Here is a 15660-nt window from a genome sequence, read left to right on the forward strand (position 1 = left end):
TCAAGTGAGGTGGAGGAATCGGATTCTTCCAATTTTTCACGGCAGCCTCAGTCTCTCGGGCTCAAGTGAGGTGGAAGAATCCCAAGAGACTGAGGCTACTGCGAGCTATGATTGCACTACTCTACTCCAGCCTGGGTGACAGAGCGAGATCTGGGTCTCAAAAATAAATAAATGAATAAATAAATAATTTGGGTGCAGGTAGTTCCTGTGGGAGATGATTCCAGAAATCACAGATGAAGGACAGGGAAAGTAAGCCAAAGAAGGAAGAAAAGCCAATAATAAGTGTGTTGCTGAACAGGTTACCACTGTGGGCGACTAGGCTGAATCTCACTAAGCACCCTCTGAAGAATCATACTGAACATTCCTCACTAAGGGCTGGTGGAATCTGGGATATTTTTGCACTAAATTTGGCCCTTAACTGATGGAGAGTTGCCTCTAGGGGCATTACATCCCAGGTGCTTCAGGGCTGCCTGGGGCACAGGTGGGCAGTCCCTTGGCATTCCAGAAAGCCTGCAGGATGAGAAGCAGAATCCCAGGGCATGAGGTGGGAAGGTTGACAGGTTCAAGAACTGTCCACCTGCAGCTGCAGGTAAATGGAGATGCAGGCCAGGAGATACGGGATGGGGCATCCACTGCATTCACTCCTTGTAGATAACTGAATGATACTATGTTATATGTGGCTTACTTTGACTTTTTTTTTTTTTAAACAGCCTCACTCTGTCACCCAGACTGGAGTGTAGTGGCACAGTGATGGCTCACTGCAGCCTCGACCTCCTGGGCTCAAGTGATTCTCCCACCTCAGCCTCCCAGGTAGCTGGAACTACAGGTGCACATCACCATGCCCAGCTAATTTTTGTATTTTTGTGGAGATGGGGTTTTGCCGTGTTGTCCAGGCTGGTCTCAAACTACTGGGCTCAAGTGATCTGCCTGCCTCAGCCTCCCGAAGTGCTGAGATTATGGGAATGAGCCACCACACCCCACCCTGACTACTCTTAAAGGTCTTTGAGGGCAGGAACCAAATATGTGATTCAGCATAAAGGCCAGGCATAGTGAAGCACATAATTACATACATATTTGAAAACGAATGAGAAAGGCTTAAGAAAAGATGGATGAGTGGCAGTGGTTAATTGATTTGATGAGAACTAGGTACGGATGAGTATGACTGATCTAACCTTGGCTTTAGCTACGTTCTTGAACATAACAAGAAAGGAAAGGGCAACCACAGTAGCATGACTGAGAATCTGGATCATTAAGAACTAGTCATGTAGTTTCTCTGGGTTGTTTAAATGGGGAAGATATGGTGTGGCCAAGTTCCAATTCCTTAGAGAAACCCAGTTTGTTGTTGTTGTTGTTGTTGTTTTTGGTTTGTTTTTTTGAGATGGAGTCTCACTGTGTTGCCCAGGCTGCAGTGCAGTAGTGTGATCTTGGCTCACTGCAACTCTGCCTCCCAGGTTCAAGCGATTCTCCTACCTCAGCCTCCTGAGTAGTGCGCCACCATGCCCGGCTAATTTTTGTTTGTTTGTTTATGATGGAATCTTGCTCTGTTGCCCAGGCTGGAGTGCAGGGGCGTGATCTCAGCTCACTGCAACCTCCACCTCCTGGGTTCAAGTGATTCTCCTGCCTCAGCCTCCCGAGTAGCTGGGATAGCAGGTGTGCACCACTATGCCCAGCTAATTTTTGTATTTTTAGTAGAGATGGGATTTTACCATGTTGGCCAGGCTGGTCTTGAACTCCTGAGCTCAAGTGATCCCCTTGCCTTGCCTCCCAAAGTGTGGGATTATAGGCATGAGCCACCGTGCCCAGCCTAATTTTTGTATTTTTAGTAGAGATAGGGTCTCACCATGTTGGCCAGGCTGGTCTCGAACTCCTGACCTCAAATGATCCACCCGACTTGGCCTCCCAAAGTGCTGGGATTACAGGTGTAAGCCACTGTGCACAGCCAAGAAACCCAGTCTTGATACCTGCCCATTTGCTTACACCTGTGAGCCTCCAATGTGTGTGAAAGTGCTTCAAAATGTATAAAGCTCTGAAAATAGGACATTCTAGTGTTTGGTTGTTGGCTGAGTATGGGTGGTGAGATTACCAACTCCCTTTTAAGATTTTAAGCTACCAGGAGCAAACTGGCAAGGATGATCAGAATGTCCAATGTGTGTACACTCTGACCTCAGCACTGATCTGTTGGTCCTTGTAGACAGGATGGGTGGGAAAGCCTGGCAGGGGCTATAATGCTGGAGGTGGGGACCCTCAAAAAACAGCAGGGGCCAGGCCTGTCTGGCATGAGGGGTAAAAGAAATGAATATGGAGTCCACCTCCCCATAACGTGAAAGGATGGGCAACTAGACCACACAGTGTGGCTGGGATGTGGCTGGGTTAGGGGGGCTACCATTCCAGCTGTGGTCTCACTCTCACTTTCCCCACTCCGGGAATTATCAGTGGAAGGAAAACAAGACAGAAGCCAGTCTTCCATCAGCCAAGAGTTGTGCTCCCCTCATCCCCACCCCATGTTTTGGTCCCACCTCCCTCCGTTTGGAGGCTCTGGCCAAGTTCAATCCCCACCCATCTTGCCTCAAGACAAACTCACAGTGTTTGCATGAGAGTCTACTTTAATGATTCACATCTGGGTCATCCAAGAACTGCTCCTCTGAAGGGCAATGGGAAGGGTGCTGGGGCAGGGAGGCTCCATATGAGGTCTCAATCAGCCACAAGGTTGAGGCACACGGTAGGAAATGGCCCAGAGAAGCCCTAAAACAAGAAGAAACAAGGGAGCTAGAGTCAGGATGTGAGACGGTGGCTCCTCCCTCATCTGCCCTCCTTCCACAAATAGTGTAGTAACAGCCTGATTTGAGTAACCCTTCAGCATGGTGACAGCTCACCAACTGAGAGCCTGTCCCCTTGGGTCTCACATGTAGCCCTGTCTCTCCATGGTTTGCCCTTAAGCTTAGGTCTGGAGAAGAATGGCAGCTCCTTGTTTGCATTATTCCTGGGAGCACCAGGGCAACCAGTCCCCCACAGGTGGGTCTCTGTCACTTCTGTCACTGAGCTCTGATTATGTTGCCCCAGCAACCAATCCAGGCTTAGGAAGCCCAGCTGCCACATGGAAGTAGGAATCTGTTTCCTTGGAGAGCATGAGGAGCTGGAACCCCCTGTGGTGCAGGTTGCCTGTAGATGGAGGGTGCAGCCAGCCCGGGGTGCCCTGCTTCACTGCAACCACCCAAATCCAAGCCACCTCGGTCTCCCTGGACCAGGATGAGCCTCTCAGACCTCTCAGTTTTCACTCTTGTTCTCCTTACAGTTCATTCCCCAACATCACCAGGTGGCCTTTTAAAATCATATCACATTGTGACATTCCTTAAAATTTCCCAGTTAAATTCTCACTGCACTTAGAATAAAGTCCAAACCTTTTGCTATGATCTGTGAGCCCCTGTGTGGTCAGTCCTGGGCCTAATTCTCCACCCTCATCTTTGGCCACTGACTTTTCTGTCTATTCCTTAACATGACGTGGTATGGGTGTTTCAGGACATTCGTAGTGGCAATGCTGTCCGCCTCAGATGCCCTTCCTTTACATCTTCCTCTGGTTGCCACCTTCTTATAATTTAGGTCTTAGTCCAAAAAAAAACTTTTTTCAGTGTGGAGGAGTCTGATGTTTGTAATGGCCAAATCCCACTGCAGTTCTTGAGAGGAAGGGCAGGGACTATGCAGGGGAAAGAGCTGGAAATCAGGAGGCCTGGGTCCAGTCTTGGCTCTGCCGCAAACCCATGGTGTTGCCTTGAGTATGTCCCATGGCCTGGGCCCCAATTTCTCATCTATAAAGATGGATGGGAGTACTAGATGGGTGGTTTCCCTTCTGGATTCTGAAGAGTTCAAAGATTCCCAAGGAGACGTCTCAGAGCCTTGCCCGGGAGACTTGCCCAGGCCATAGAGTAGAGCAAGGGGGAGGGTGAATGTGAGGGTCTCTGAGCTGCACCTCCCATTCATCAAGGGAGTGTTGCTATCACGTGCTATATACAAGGGCATATATGGCAAAAAGGAGGACCTTTAATTTTGAAAACTGCAGTTTCAATGCCTATTTTAAACTCAATACCTATGCATGATCTTATAATTTCTTCCTTAGAGGCTCCCAGCGCCTGCATCATGTCCAGCCCCCCATATGAACACCTATAGGTAGTCTGAGAGATACAGGAAATTAGAAGTACCTTTGATTAGGAATGGAAAAATCTTTTCTGCAGCGATCTGCCCTCACCCCAATGCCCATTCCTTTCTTCCTATCTGCCTCCCTCATTTAAACAGGTCCAACCTCCCTAGAAAAAGTGAGCCCCTCACCTTGACAGGGTTGGCCACCTCTTGTTTCAGGACCTTAGAAACCACTTTGGAGGTAAAGCACTGATCCCTGTTCACCTTGGCCAGGGGGCTCTGTGAGGAGGGAAACCAGGAGTCAAGAAGGAGGCAGAAAAGGGTGAGAGGACCTCACAGGAAAAGCAATTGGATACAAAGTCAGGGATTCACAATTCTTGAGAAGATACATGAGTCTCACTGTGGGGAATAGGAGTCGAAGTTTCTCCTCTTGCTAGAAGAGACAGGGAATGACAAATTGGACCTAGGCTTGCCACACCCACCTCCCCTCCCTTTGCAGATATCACTAATGGATCATGAAATTCTTCTCTGCTGATTCCAAACAGGACCTCTGAATTATTCTCCTCACAGTGCTCCTGGCAACTTCTACCCGCAGTTTTAGCACACGTTCCTTCCCTGTTCCGTCTGTCTGCCAGAATGCTTGGAATGACCACAGGCCTCACCTCACCTCAGTGGTTTTAGTGGGGAAAACTGCCTTCCCATCCTTCAGGCATGGATCTTGGGGATGCAGTCTGCTGGCGTGCTCCATCTTTTGGATCATTGCGTCCTGGGTGATGTCATCCTTCCAGAACAGACCTGCAGGATGAAAGGATGGGGTGAGTTGACACCTGGGACACTCGTGTCCACTCCAGGGATCAGAGCAACCTTTTCCTCAAGTATATATTAGATTACGTTTTACAGAGAGAATTAAACAAGATGATGTATTAAAGTTGCTAGCATAGTGCCTAGCATATAATACTCAAATTAGGATTATGATGACAGTCTCTTTGCTGGTTCATTTGATGCTATTGTGAGGATTAAATGGGGTTAGGAATGTAAAGAGTGCTTAGAAAATGCTAAGGCAGTGATTATCAAACTTAAGCATGTGCATCAGAATCTCCTGCGAGGTCTGTTAAAATACGGACTGCTGTTTCCCACCCTTAGGGCTTCTGATGCAGTAGGTCTGTGGTGGAGTTCAAAAATTCCCATTTCTAACAAGTTCCCTGGTGAGACTGATGCTGCCAGTCCAGGGGTGCGCTTTGAGAACTGCTGCCCTAAGGCACTATGCACGTATTAGGCATTAGTAGCAATAATAGGAACTCAAGAAAGATTTCTTACCTGACTCTCTCCTCCCCAGCATTCATGAAACTGCTGTAAAACAGGGTCAGCCACATGTTGCCAATGGACTCTCCACTCCCTTCCATTCCTCCCATCTGTTCGTCATACAGTTTCCTACTCAGAGGCTGAAGTGTGTGAGTGTTTTCCTGGCTGAGAACTTGAAGAGTCCTGGCTTTGGAAAAGTTCATATAGTGCCGGGGTTGGGGGGAGACTAGTCTCAAGGATTTGGATGCTGGCTGTTTTCAGGTGTTTTTTTTTTTTCTTCCCCCTAGAAGCCTCTACTGGGCTCTTCCAGGGTGTTCTAGTGCAAATGGTCCACTCATCCAGATCCCACTCCTACTCCTGTCTCATCCCCATGGGGGTAAATGTGACAAGAAAGTTTTAAGTAGAGACATTTGGGGGACAGAAAGCCTATCCTCAGGTCAGATAGCCCCTCTTCCCCCCTTCCCATCTCTAACCAGGCCCCAACCTCTGTTCTCCAGCTTTTACTTACCTTGGGGTATAATCTGCTGGAGCACAACCTGTAAATGCTGGAAGACTGGGGTGGCAAATCCTTGGAGGGGCCAAAGCTGCCCCACTCCTACTTGGTCCTGACCATCTAAGGGCAAAATAGTGGTGTCAGCAAGGAACCTGGCCAGAAGCCTTCCACATACCAGTTGAAGAGAAGCACCTTCCTTGTACTGTCGCTCCTGGACCCCTGACCTCTGTTCCCCCTACCAGGCCCCTTTGCCCACTTCAAGTCTTCCTTCTTTAATTTTTCCCTTCCTCCATCACCACTTGCCATATTCTTCAACCCCTGGGCCTCATTCACTCTTAGTACTAACTTACAGATAAGAACCAAATTTACAGACAAAAAGCAGCCTGTAGAAGTTCAGGTGAGCAGTGGCTCAGAAAGCTAAGCACATGGGAATGGTAAATCAGGTGGGTAGGTGGGGCATGGGGAAACAGGTGAGCTTCATCTTAGGGAAGTCATTGGAGCCTGGAAGTGTTAGGGAGGAGGCCTGGAATCATTAGATAAGTATTGGTTTGTTTAGGGTTTGAGGGTCTGGATCCTTTTCCTGAAACCCACAGTTTGCCCGATTGTGCATAAGGGGAAGGACAGGGTTGGTGAAGAGAACCCCTAATGCTATGCACACCTTCCTTCTTCCAGATCAGTAAGACAGGGCTGCAGGACAGTCTGTTTTTTGCTGTAGTGTAGTTACCATGAACCATTCTGGACAGGTCTTTAGAAAAGGGAATTCTCCTACCCAATCAAATGGATGTCTAATAATTTCCTGGGGGTAAGCGTGACAAGAAAGTTTTAAGTAGAGACATTTGGGGATGAGAAAGCCTCCTTAAGGAAGGTCTCCTCCAACACTCTGAGGAGAAGGGAAAGAGCTTCGGGAGGGGGAGCTGGTTCTCTGAGGCAGCGTTCCCAGGACTGGTGGGAAGGAGTGGTGACCCGCTCCGGCTCGGCCTGGACCCGGAGCGCGCCTGGCGCTGTCCGTGGTGCTGAGAGGTGGGGAGGCCAGCGTGGCGGTGGCGCTGGGCGGAATGTGGGCGAGGCATCTCCGCAAGGCTTGGCGGTCCTTCCCCATGGCCCTCATCCTTTCATTGCCACCAGGCCTCCTCCCACAGTTCCCGAATCCGCTGCATTGGCCTCTAAACCCAAAAATCAGGCAGGGAGAGGGGGCGACAGACTAGGAGTTTGCTCTCTCTTCTCCATGCGCTCTGCGCAGGAATTCTCGAGTTTGTGCAGTCTGGCACGTGAGTCAGCGCGGGGTCTACGCGGGTTGGTGCCGGGGAGGGGGAGAAGGATGGTCCCATTCTCCCTCCATCCTGCTTTCCCTCAGCCTAGCGGTCCCCTTACTGGAAACCGGATCACAGCACGAGGAAGCCCTGGCTTGTCTCCCGGCCCAGCCTTCTTCCTGGAGCCAAGACCCCGAAACCCGCAGCCCTCGTCAACTCTTTTCTGGCCTTTCTTGCGTCTCCTGTGGCCACATAGGCCAGTTTTACCTCTCTCTGTTCATTTGTCTTTCTGACCTCTTCCCAAATCCCCAATTTTCCCCTGAACCCACTTCTCCTGAGTCCAGACTCCGTATGCCCAGCCTATCCGAAGCCTACGCCTCTTTCCGCGGGACGCTCTCTACCTTTTTCTCTTCTCACGTCCTTAAGCACATTCTTTTACTTCCAAGTTTCCTAGCCTCGAGGCCTCCTGCAGACCCCCCACTTCTCGGGATCGCTTTCTTGGCCCTGCCCGCACCCCCCAGCTTTCCTCCTGACCGTGGGTACTAATTTCGCTGCAGCCCCCCCGGGCAGCTGTTCAGCAGCAGGAAGCAGACAAGCAACCGGAGCCCCTTGGAGCCCCCAGGCCACAGTGGGTGCTGCATCCTCCCAGGCTCGGCGCGCTCACTCCCCGGCCAAGTCTCAGTGAAGGCAGCGGCCACGGCCGAGGGGATGAGCGGGGCTGCAGCTTCCCACCAACCTGCGACGCGGAATCTGTTTAACCCTCCTCGGCAGTTCAGCCAATCGTGAGCGGGCCCTGCCCCTGCGGTCGCCTCCCCAGCTCCTTCCCCTACCGCCTCCGCACCCTCACCTCTTGGAATTCCTGACCCGGATCCTTTTGGACATTAGCTGGGTCCCAAGAACCACCACCTGTATTCCCAGTCCTAAGGCTGGAGAAACGGATGGCATGTAAGATACGGGTGCAAGTTGTACCTACTCAGGTTTGTTGTGAGAATCAAATATGAACAGTGATGAAACAGTAGGCACTCAAGGAATTTATTTTATTATCCTTGACACTCTTTACTCTGACCCACTTAAAACCCTTTAGAAATCATATAGGTTCGATCTGCAATATATATATATATTGCACATCCATCCATTTTACTCCACATCCACTGCCATCGCCTTGTTCCAAACCACTGCACACTATACTTTTTTTTTTTTTTGAGACAGAGTCTTGCAATTTCAGATCACCACAACCTCTGCTCGACCTCTACTCAACCTCAGGCTCAAACGATCCTCTCACCTCAGCCTCCAGAGTAGCTGGGACTACAGGTGCACATTACCATGCCCAGCCAATTTTATTTGTTTGTTTATTTATTTATTCATTTATTGTAGAGACAGGGTTTTGCCATGTTTCCCAGGCTGGTCTCAAACTCCTAGGCTCAAGCAATCCTCCCACCTTGGCCTCCCAAAGTGTTGGCATTACTGGCATGAGCCACCATGCTGGCCTTGGACACTGTACTCTTTTAAATTGAGTTGTTGTAATAACTAGTTAACTGACCTCTTGCTTTCACTCTTGTGTACTTACAAGCTAGTTTGTGAGCTTTCTAACTCCTAGACTGGCAATTAATTTTTTTTCCATTAAGCTTAAAACATTTATTAAACTGGGCGTGGTGGCTCATGCTTGTAATCTCAGCACTTTGGGAGGTCGAGATAGTGGATTACTTAAACCTAAGGGTTTGTATAGTGAACATTTGGGGTTGATACATTACAAAGGATCTGAATTATATTATTATCTTTAAAGGGTAATAGTTTGAGTTTGTTCTGGCAGGCAATTAAATTTTTGGTAAAAAGTCTTGATCCTGTGGCAGTCTGGTTAGGGAAGGAGTACTTCATCCTATTCTCAATTCTAGGCTGTATCTCTTAGTCCTGGGATATGGTGCTTACGGCTAAGGTGTGGTCCTTTTTGGATTTCAACATAACCCAAAGTCATTTACCAAAACTCTCTATTTTATGGGTCCTGAACTCCAAACTCAGTCACCCTAACACTGTGACAGCTGCCAAAATCTCTGTTCAGATATTTGACTTTTTCACTAGGTTCCTTGAAATCTCACCCTGCGCAAGTGCCATTTAGAAGATAGCTAAGAATTTGAGAGGAGTTGGTTTGCAGATTTTGAGCTCCTCTCTCTGTAATTTACTCATTTTCTAAATTTCTTCCTCAATTTCCAGATGCTCTGGCATCTCTATACTCCAAAAGCTGCTTCCTTAGTAAGACTGCCACTTGCTGACAGAGCTGTTTCCCTGTGTACTGCAGTGAACTCTGAAGTATCTTCAGAGGAAAAGCCTATACATGTAGAAGTCACTTGGTGGACTTCCTTTTTTTGAGGAGTATACTCCCTGTAGGTTTCTAACTGTTGATCGGTCTCCACGCTTTCATACAATTATTTTTATATTTTGTCTAGAGTATATATCCAATGTTAGTAGGAGGGTCTGACACAAGTTTCTGTCTTGTCACACCAGAAGCTAGAGTTTTATCTGCTTGTCACTGATTATGTATTGGACATACTATTTTAAAATAAATTTATAGCAATAATTTGAGGCCTAAGAGCAAATGAACGTGAACCTGCTTTGTGAAGTACAGTGCTCCTGGAAAAAGGGAAATATTGGTCTTTAGGTGGGCTGAACAAAGGTGAGTGTGCTCCTGTCTGTATTTTAAGATTTTAAACCACCAGGAGAATGGCTATCAAAATGATAAATGTACAGGAGCACTGATGCTGCTCTTCTTTTTACTGTTCATTGGAAGGGATTCTAATGCTGAGAGTAATACCTCAGAAGACTTAGCAGGTTTTCGGGCCTATTGAACCAGGGGTTCATAGGAAGGAACTTTCTTTCCCAAGAAGAAAGAAAGACTACCATAAAGTGTAGCTGGGGAGAGTGGGCGAAGGAAGATTGTAATTCAGTTGTGGTCCTACTCTGCCTTACATTCATGTTACAAACGATGTCTGGAAGGAGAAGGAAATCAGAAGCCTAGGCTCCATGTGTACCAAGGAGTTTTACTATTCCAGTCCCTACCCCAAATGTCCCCTCTGTTCTGGATTTACATATTTTAATTCAGAAGCTCTGGCTGGGGCCCACTCTCTTGCCTCCAGACAAGCCTGCTTAAAGAGTTTTCATGAAAACTCACTTTAAAAAATCCAGTAGCAAGTTGTCCTAGAACTGCCTCTCTGCAGGGTAATGGGGCTGGGAGAGGAGGAAGCCTTCAATCTGTGACAAAGTTTTGCTCAGAGAAGGAAACAGTTCAAAGAAGCTCTAAAATGGGAGGAAAATAGGATTTGGAATTTGTGTATGTGCCAGGGGCTCCCCCTCCACAATATTAGCTCCCGTCACCCCACTATATAAGAGCCTCTAGTAGCAGTCTTGACTTGGGCAAGTCTTGAGGAATAGTGATTCAGCAACCACCTGACAGCTAGCCTCCCCTTGGCTCCGATGTCATGATCTTCTCTCTCTCCCTGATTTTCCCTTAGGTACAGAGCTAGTCAAGGACCCTGAACCTGCAGAAGAAAGGCAGATTCTTGTTTGCATAATTGGTAGCACCATGGCAACCAGTTCTTATTGTGAGGATCATTCATTTAGTGCTGATGATGCCACTCCAGCGACCAATCCAGGTAGGAGAAGTGTAGCTGCCATGGTGACAGGAGTCAAGAGGCAGTTTCCTTGGAAGCATAAGGATCTAGAGCCCCCTGAGGTTCAGGCTGCCTGTGGGGGCAGTGCAGGGCCAGATGGAGGTGCTAGGCTCCTATGATTGCCTCGCCCAGGCCACCACAGTCTTTCTTGGACCAAGACAACATTTCCTAACTGATCTATTGATTCCACTCTTTCCCCTATCAATACATTCTCAAGTAGCCTTTTAAAATTGTATATCACATAATTCTATTCCCTTCCTTAAAATCCCCAGTGATTTTTCCTCTGTACTTTGCATAAGATCTAGATGCTCTACTGTTGCCTACAAAGCTCTGTCTAGGCAGTTTTGGGCCTATTTCTCCAATCCCAACTCCTATCACTGGTTGTTCTGTTTGTTTTTCTAAAGTGCCATTTGAGAAATGAAAAAATATAACTAAAATAAAAACTCACTGGATGAGCTCCAAGTAGGATAGAAATGACAGAAGAGTCAGTCAACTTGAAGATGGGTCAACAGAAATAATCCAATCAGAACAAGAGAGAGAAAAAGCATTGGGAAAAAAAAAGTTAACAGAACTTCAGGGACCTGTGGGGCAATATCAAAAGTCCAAAATTAATGTCATTGGAATTCCAGATTAAGAGGAGAAAGTGTAGCACACACAAAAAATTTGAAGAAATAATTTCTGAAAAATTCCCAAATGTGTGAAAAGACATAAGCCTAAAGATTCAAGAAGCTTAATGAATGCCAAATAGAATAAACTCACGTCTATACTCTGACACATTATAATCAAAATTCTAAACACTGAAACAAAGAAAAAATCTTAACAGACATGACTAAAGAACAATGGGATTCAGAAAACTGAATTTTTCATTATAAACCACGGGGGTCAGAAGGAAGTGAAATAATATCTTTAAAGTTGTGAGAGAAATGAGCTGTCAACTAAGGATTCTATATCCAGCAAAAATATACTTTAAGAATGAAGGTGAAATAAGGATATTCTCAGATGAAGAAAAACTAAGATAATTAATTGCTAGTAGAAACATCAGGAATGAAGAAGAGGAACAGAAATGACAAGTGTCTGAATAAATATCATAGACTATTCTTCCCCTTGTGAGTTATTTAAAATATGTTTGGTTAAAAGCAAAAATTCTAGCCTGGGCAACATGGCAAAACCCCGTCTCTACCAAAAAAACCCAAAAAACAAAAACTAAAACATGAAAACAAAAAATTAGCCAGGCCTGGTGGCACACACCTGCAGTCCTACTTACTCAGGAGGCTGAGGAAGGAGGATTATCTGAGCCCAGGGAGGTCAAGGCTGCAGTGAGCCATGATTGCACTACTGCACTCCAGCCTAGGCAACAGAGTGAGACCCTGTCTCAATAAATAAATAAATAAAGAAGTTGGGTACAATGGCTCACACCTGTAATCCCAGTACTTTGAGACGCTGAAGTAGGAGAACCACTTGAGCTCAGGAGTAGCCTGGGAAACATAGCAAGACCTCATCTCTACTAAAAATTAAAAAAAATTCCAACCTGGAAACATGGCGAAACCCTGTCTCTACAAAAAATACAAAAATTAGCTGGGTGTGGTAGTGTGTGCCTGTAGTCCCAGCTACTCAGGAGGCTGAGGCAGGAGGGTTGCTTGAGCCTGGGAGGTGGAGGTTGCAGTGAGCTGAAATCATGCCATCGTACTCCAACGTGGGTGACAGTATAAGACACTCCCTCAAAAAAAAAAATTCACTGGTTCTGATGGGACAGCATGCCTGTAGTCTTAGCTATTCAGAATGCTGAGGCAGGAAAATCACTTGAACCCAGGAGATAGAGATTGCAGTGAGCTATGACCACACTACTGCACTCCAACCTGGGCAACCTGTCAAAAAAAAAAAAAAAAAGGCAAAAATTATAACATTGATAGGATTTTCAAAGTATGTAAATGTAATTGATTCTAATAGACAACTACAGCATAAATGGGGAAGGTAAAGAGATCTGTATGCTGGTAAGATTTCTATATTACACTTAAAATGGTAAAATAGTGATTAAAAGTAGACTTGGAAAAATTAAGTATGTATACTGTAATCCCTAGAGCATCCACTGAAAAAATTATAGAAAGAAATATAGTAAAAAAATTACAACAGATACATTAAAATAGAATATTTACAAGTGTTCCAATAATCTAAAGGAAAGGGGAGGAAAGGAACAACACAACAAAAAAAGAGGAAACAAACAGAAAAGAAACAATAAAATGGTAGATGTAAATCCAAAGATACCAATAATTGTGCATTGTCTAAACATATAGATTTAAAGACAGAAATGACCAGAATGGCTTTAAAAAATAACATGTTATCTACAAGAAACTCTCTTTAAATATAACTATGTATGTAGATAGGTTAAAGGTAAACATGAGAAAAAGTATGATGTGCTAACATGAATCAAAAACTGGAGTGGCTATATTAATATTAGATTAATTGACTTCAGCACAAAGAAAAATGCCAGGGATAAAGAGGAACATTACATAATGATAAAAGGATCAGGCCATCAAGAAGACATAGAACTCTTGGTGTGTATGTACCTAACACCAGAGCCTCAAAATACATGATGCAAAAATGAACAATTATAAAAGGAGAAATAGACAAATCCATAATAATAATAATTATTATTTTGAGACAGAGTCTCGCTCTGTCACCCAAGCTGGAGTGCAGTGGCATGATCTCGGCTTACTGCAACCTCTGCCTCCCAGGTTCAAGTGATTTTCATGCCTCAGCCTCCTGAGTAGCTGGGATTATAGGCGACTGCCACCATGCCCAGATAATTTTTGTATTTTTAGTAGAGACAGGTTTTTGCCATGTTGGCCAGGCTGGTCTCAAACTCTTGACCTCAGGTGATCCGCCTGCCTCGGCCTCCCAAAGTGCTGGGATTACAGGCATGAGCCACCTCACCTGTCCCAAATCCATAATTATATTTGGAGACTTCAACATTTCTCTCTCAGAAATCAAGAGAACTAGTAGACATAAAAGCAGCAGGCTTACAAGAACTTAATCACACCACCAACCAGTAGATTCTAATTGACATTTACAGAACACTCCACCCAACAACAGCAGAGTACACATTCTTTCCAAGTGCCCAATGGAATATACCCACATCCTGCATCATACCCTGGATCATAAAACAAACTTTACTAAATTTAAAATAATTGAAATTATACAAATTTGTCCTATGACCATAATGCAATTAAACTAAAAATAACAAAAAATAACAGTGAAGTCTCCAAATACTTGAACATTAAAAACCACACTTCTAAGTAATACACAGGTCAAAAAACTCTTAAGGAGAATTAGAAAACATTTTGAACTGAACAAAAAGGAAAACATCAAATTTTGTGGGATGAAGCTAGAGGAATACTTAGAGCAAAGTTTATGGCATTATATGCTTGTATTGGGAAAGTCATCTGAAGGAAGAAACTAAAGATAAAAGCATAAATCAATAAAATTGAAAACAGAAAAATAAGAATCAACCAAACAGAAAGCTGCCTTATTGAACAGGTTGATAAAATATTTATCAGTAAGATAAACCTCTAGCAAGACTGACAAAAAAAGACATAAATTACTATTATCAGGAATGAAAGATATCACAAATTGACCCCATAGACATTAAAAAGATAATAAAGGAATACTACAAACAACTCTTATGTACATTTATTTCACAACCTAGTTGAAATGGACCAATTCCTTAAAAACCACAAACTACCAAAACTCATCCAAGATGAAACAGATAAATGATCTTACAACAAGAAATTGAATTCATGTTAAAACTTCCCCCCAAAGTAGTCTACAGGCTAAGATGGTTTCTGCTATGGTTTGAATATATCCCCCAAATTTCCATGTGTTGTAAACTCAATCCCCAAATTCATATGTTGATTGGAGGGGGGCCTTTGGGAGGTAATTAGGATTAGATATAGTCATCAGGGTAGGGGCCCCATGATGGGACTGGTGGCTTTATAAGAAGAAGAAAGATCTGAGGGGGCACACACACTCTTGTCCTCTCATCATGTGATGCTTTCTGTCATGTTATGACATAGCATGAATGCCCTCACCAGATGCCTGTTCCTCCATCATAGATTCCCCAGCCTCTAGAACCATATAAAATCAACTTCTTTTCTTTATAAATTACCCAGTCTGTGATATTCTGTTAAAGAAATGTGAAATAGGGCTGGGCACAGTGGCTCAAGCCTGTAATCCCAGCACTTTGGGAAGCCGAGGTGGGCAAATCACTTGAGGTCAAGAGTTCAAGACCAGCCTGGCCAACATGGTGAAACCCCATCTCTACTAAAAATACAAAAGTTAGCTGGGCTTGGTGGCATATGCTTGTAATCCCAGCTACTTGGGAGGCTGAGGCATGAGAATCACTTGAACCTGGGAGGTGGAGGTTGCAGTGAGCTGAGATCATGCCACTGCACTCCAGACTGGGTGACAGAGACTCCATCTCAAAAAAAAAAAAAAAAAAAAAAAAAAAGAAATGCAAAACAGATTAAGACAGTTTCATTGGCAAATTCTACCCAATATTTCAAGAATAAATAACACAATCTCTTCCAGAAATTAGGAAAGAATACTTCCCAATTCATTATATGAACTTAATATTGCCTTGATACCAAAATCAGAAAAAGACAATACAAGAGTAGAAAATTGTAGGCTGACATCTCTTATGAACATGGGCACAAAACCGCTAAAAAAAATTAGCACATTGAATCCAGCAATATATAAAAGGAATCCTAGGATCATAAGGTGGGTTCAATATTTGAAAATCAATGTAGTCCACAATTTTCAACAGTTT

General features: G+C 44.9%; 1 protein-coding gene across 1 annotated transcript; it reads right to left on the bottom strand.

Annotated features, from left to right (window-relative positions):
- Positions 1–2691: 2691 nt before the first annotated feature.
- On the bottom strand, positions 2692–7817 carry RESP18 (regulated endocrine specific protein 18). The gene is given in 8 exon segments (XM_054478645.1): positions 2692–2742; positions 4321–4410; positions 4521–4532; positions 4535–4564; positions 4799–4926; positions 5942–6046; positions 7711–7738; positions 7740–7817. Coding segments are annotated over 8 exon segments (522 nt in total).
- Positions 7818–15660: the final 7843 nt, after the last annotated feature.

Source organism: Pongo pygmaeus, chromosome 11, assembly GCF_028885625.2.
Source record: "Pongo pygmaeus isolate AG05252 chromosome 11, NHGRI_mPonPyg2-v2.0_pri, whole genome shotgun sequence".
Classification (NCBI taxonomy): Eukaryota; Metazoa; Chordata; class Mammalia; order Primates; family Hominidae; genus Pongo; species Pongo pygmaeus.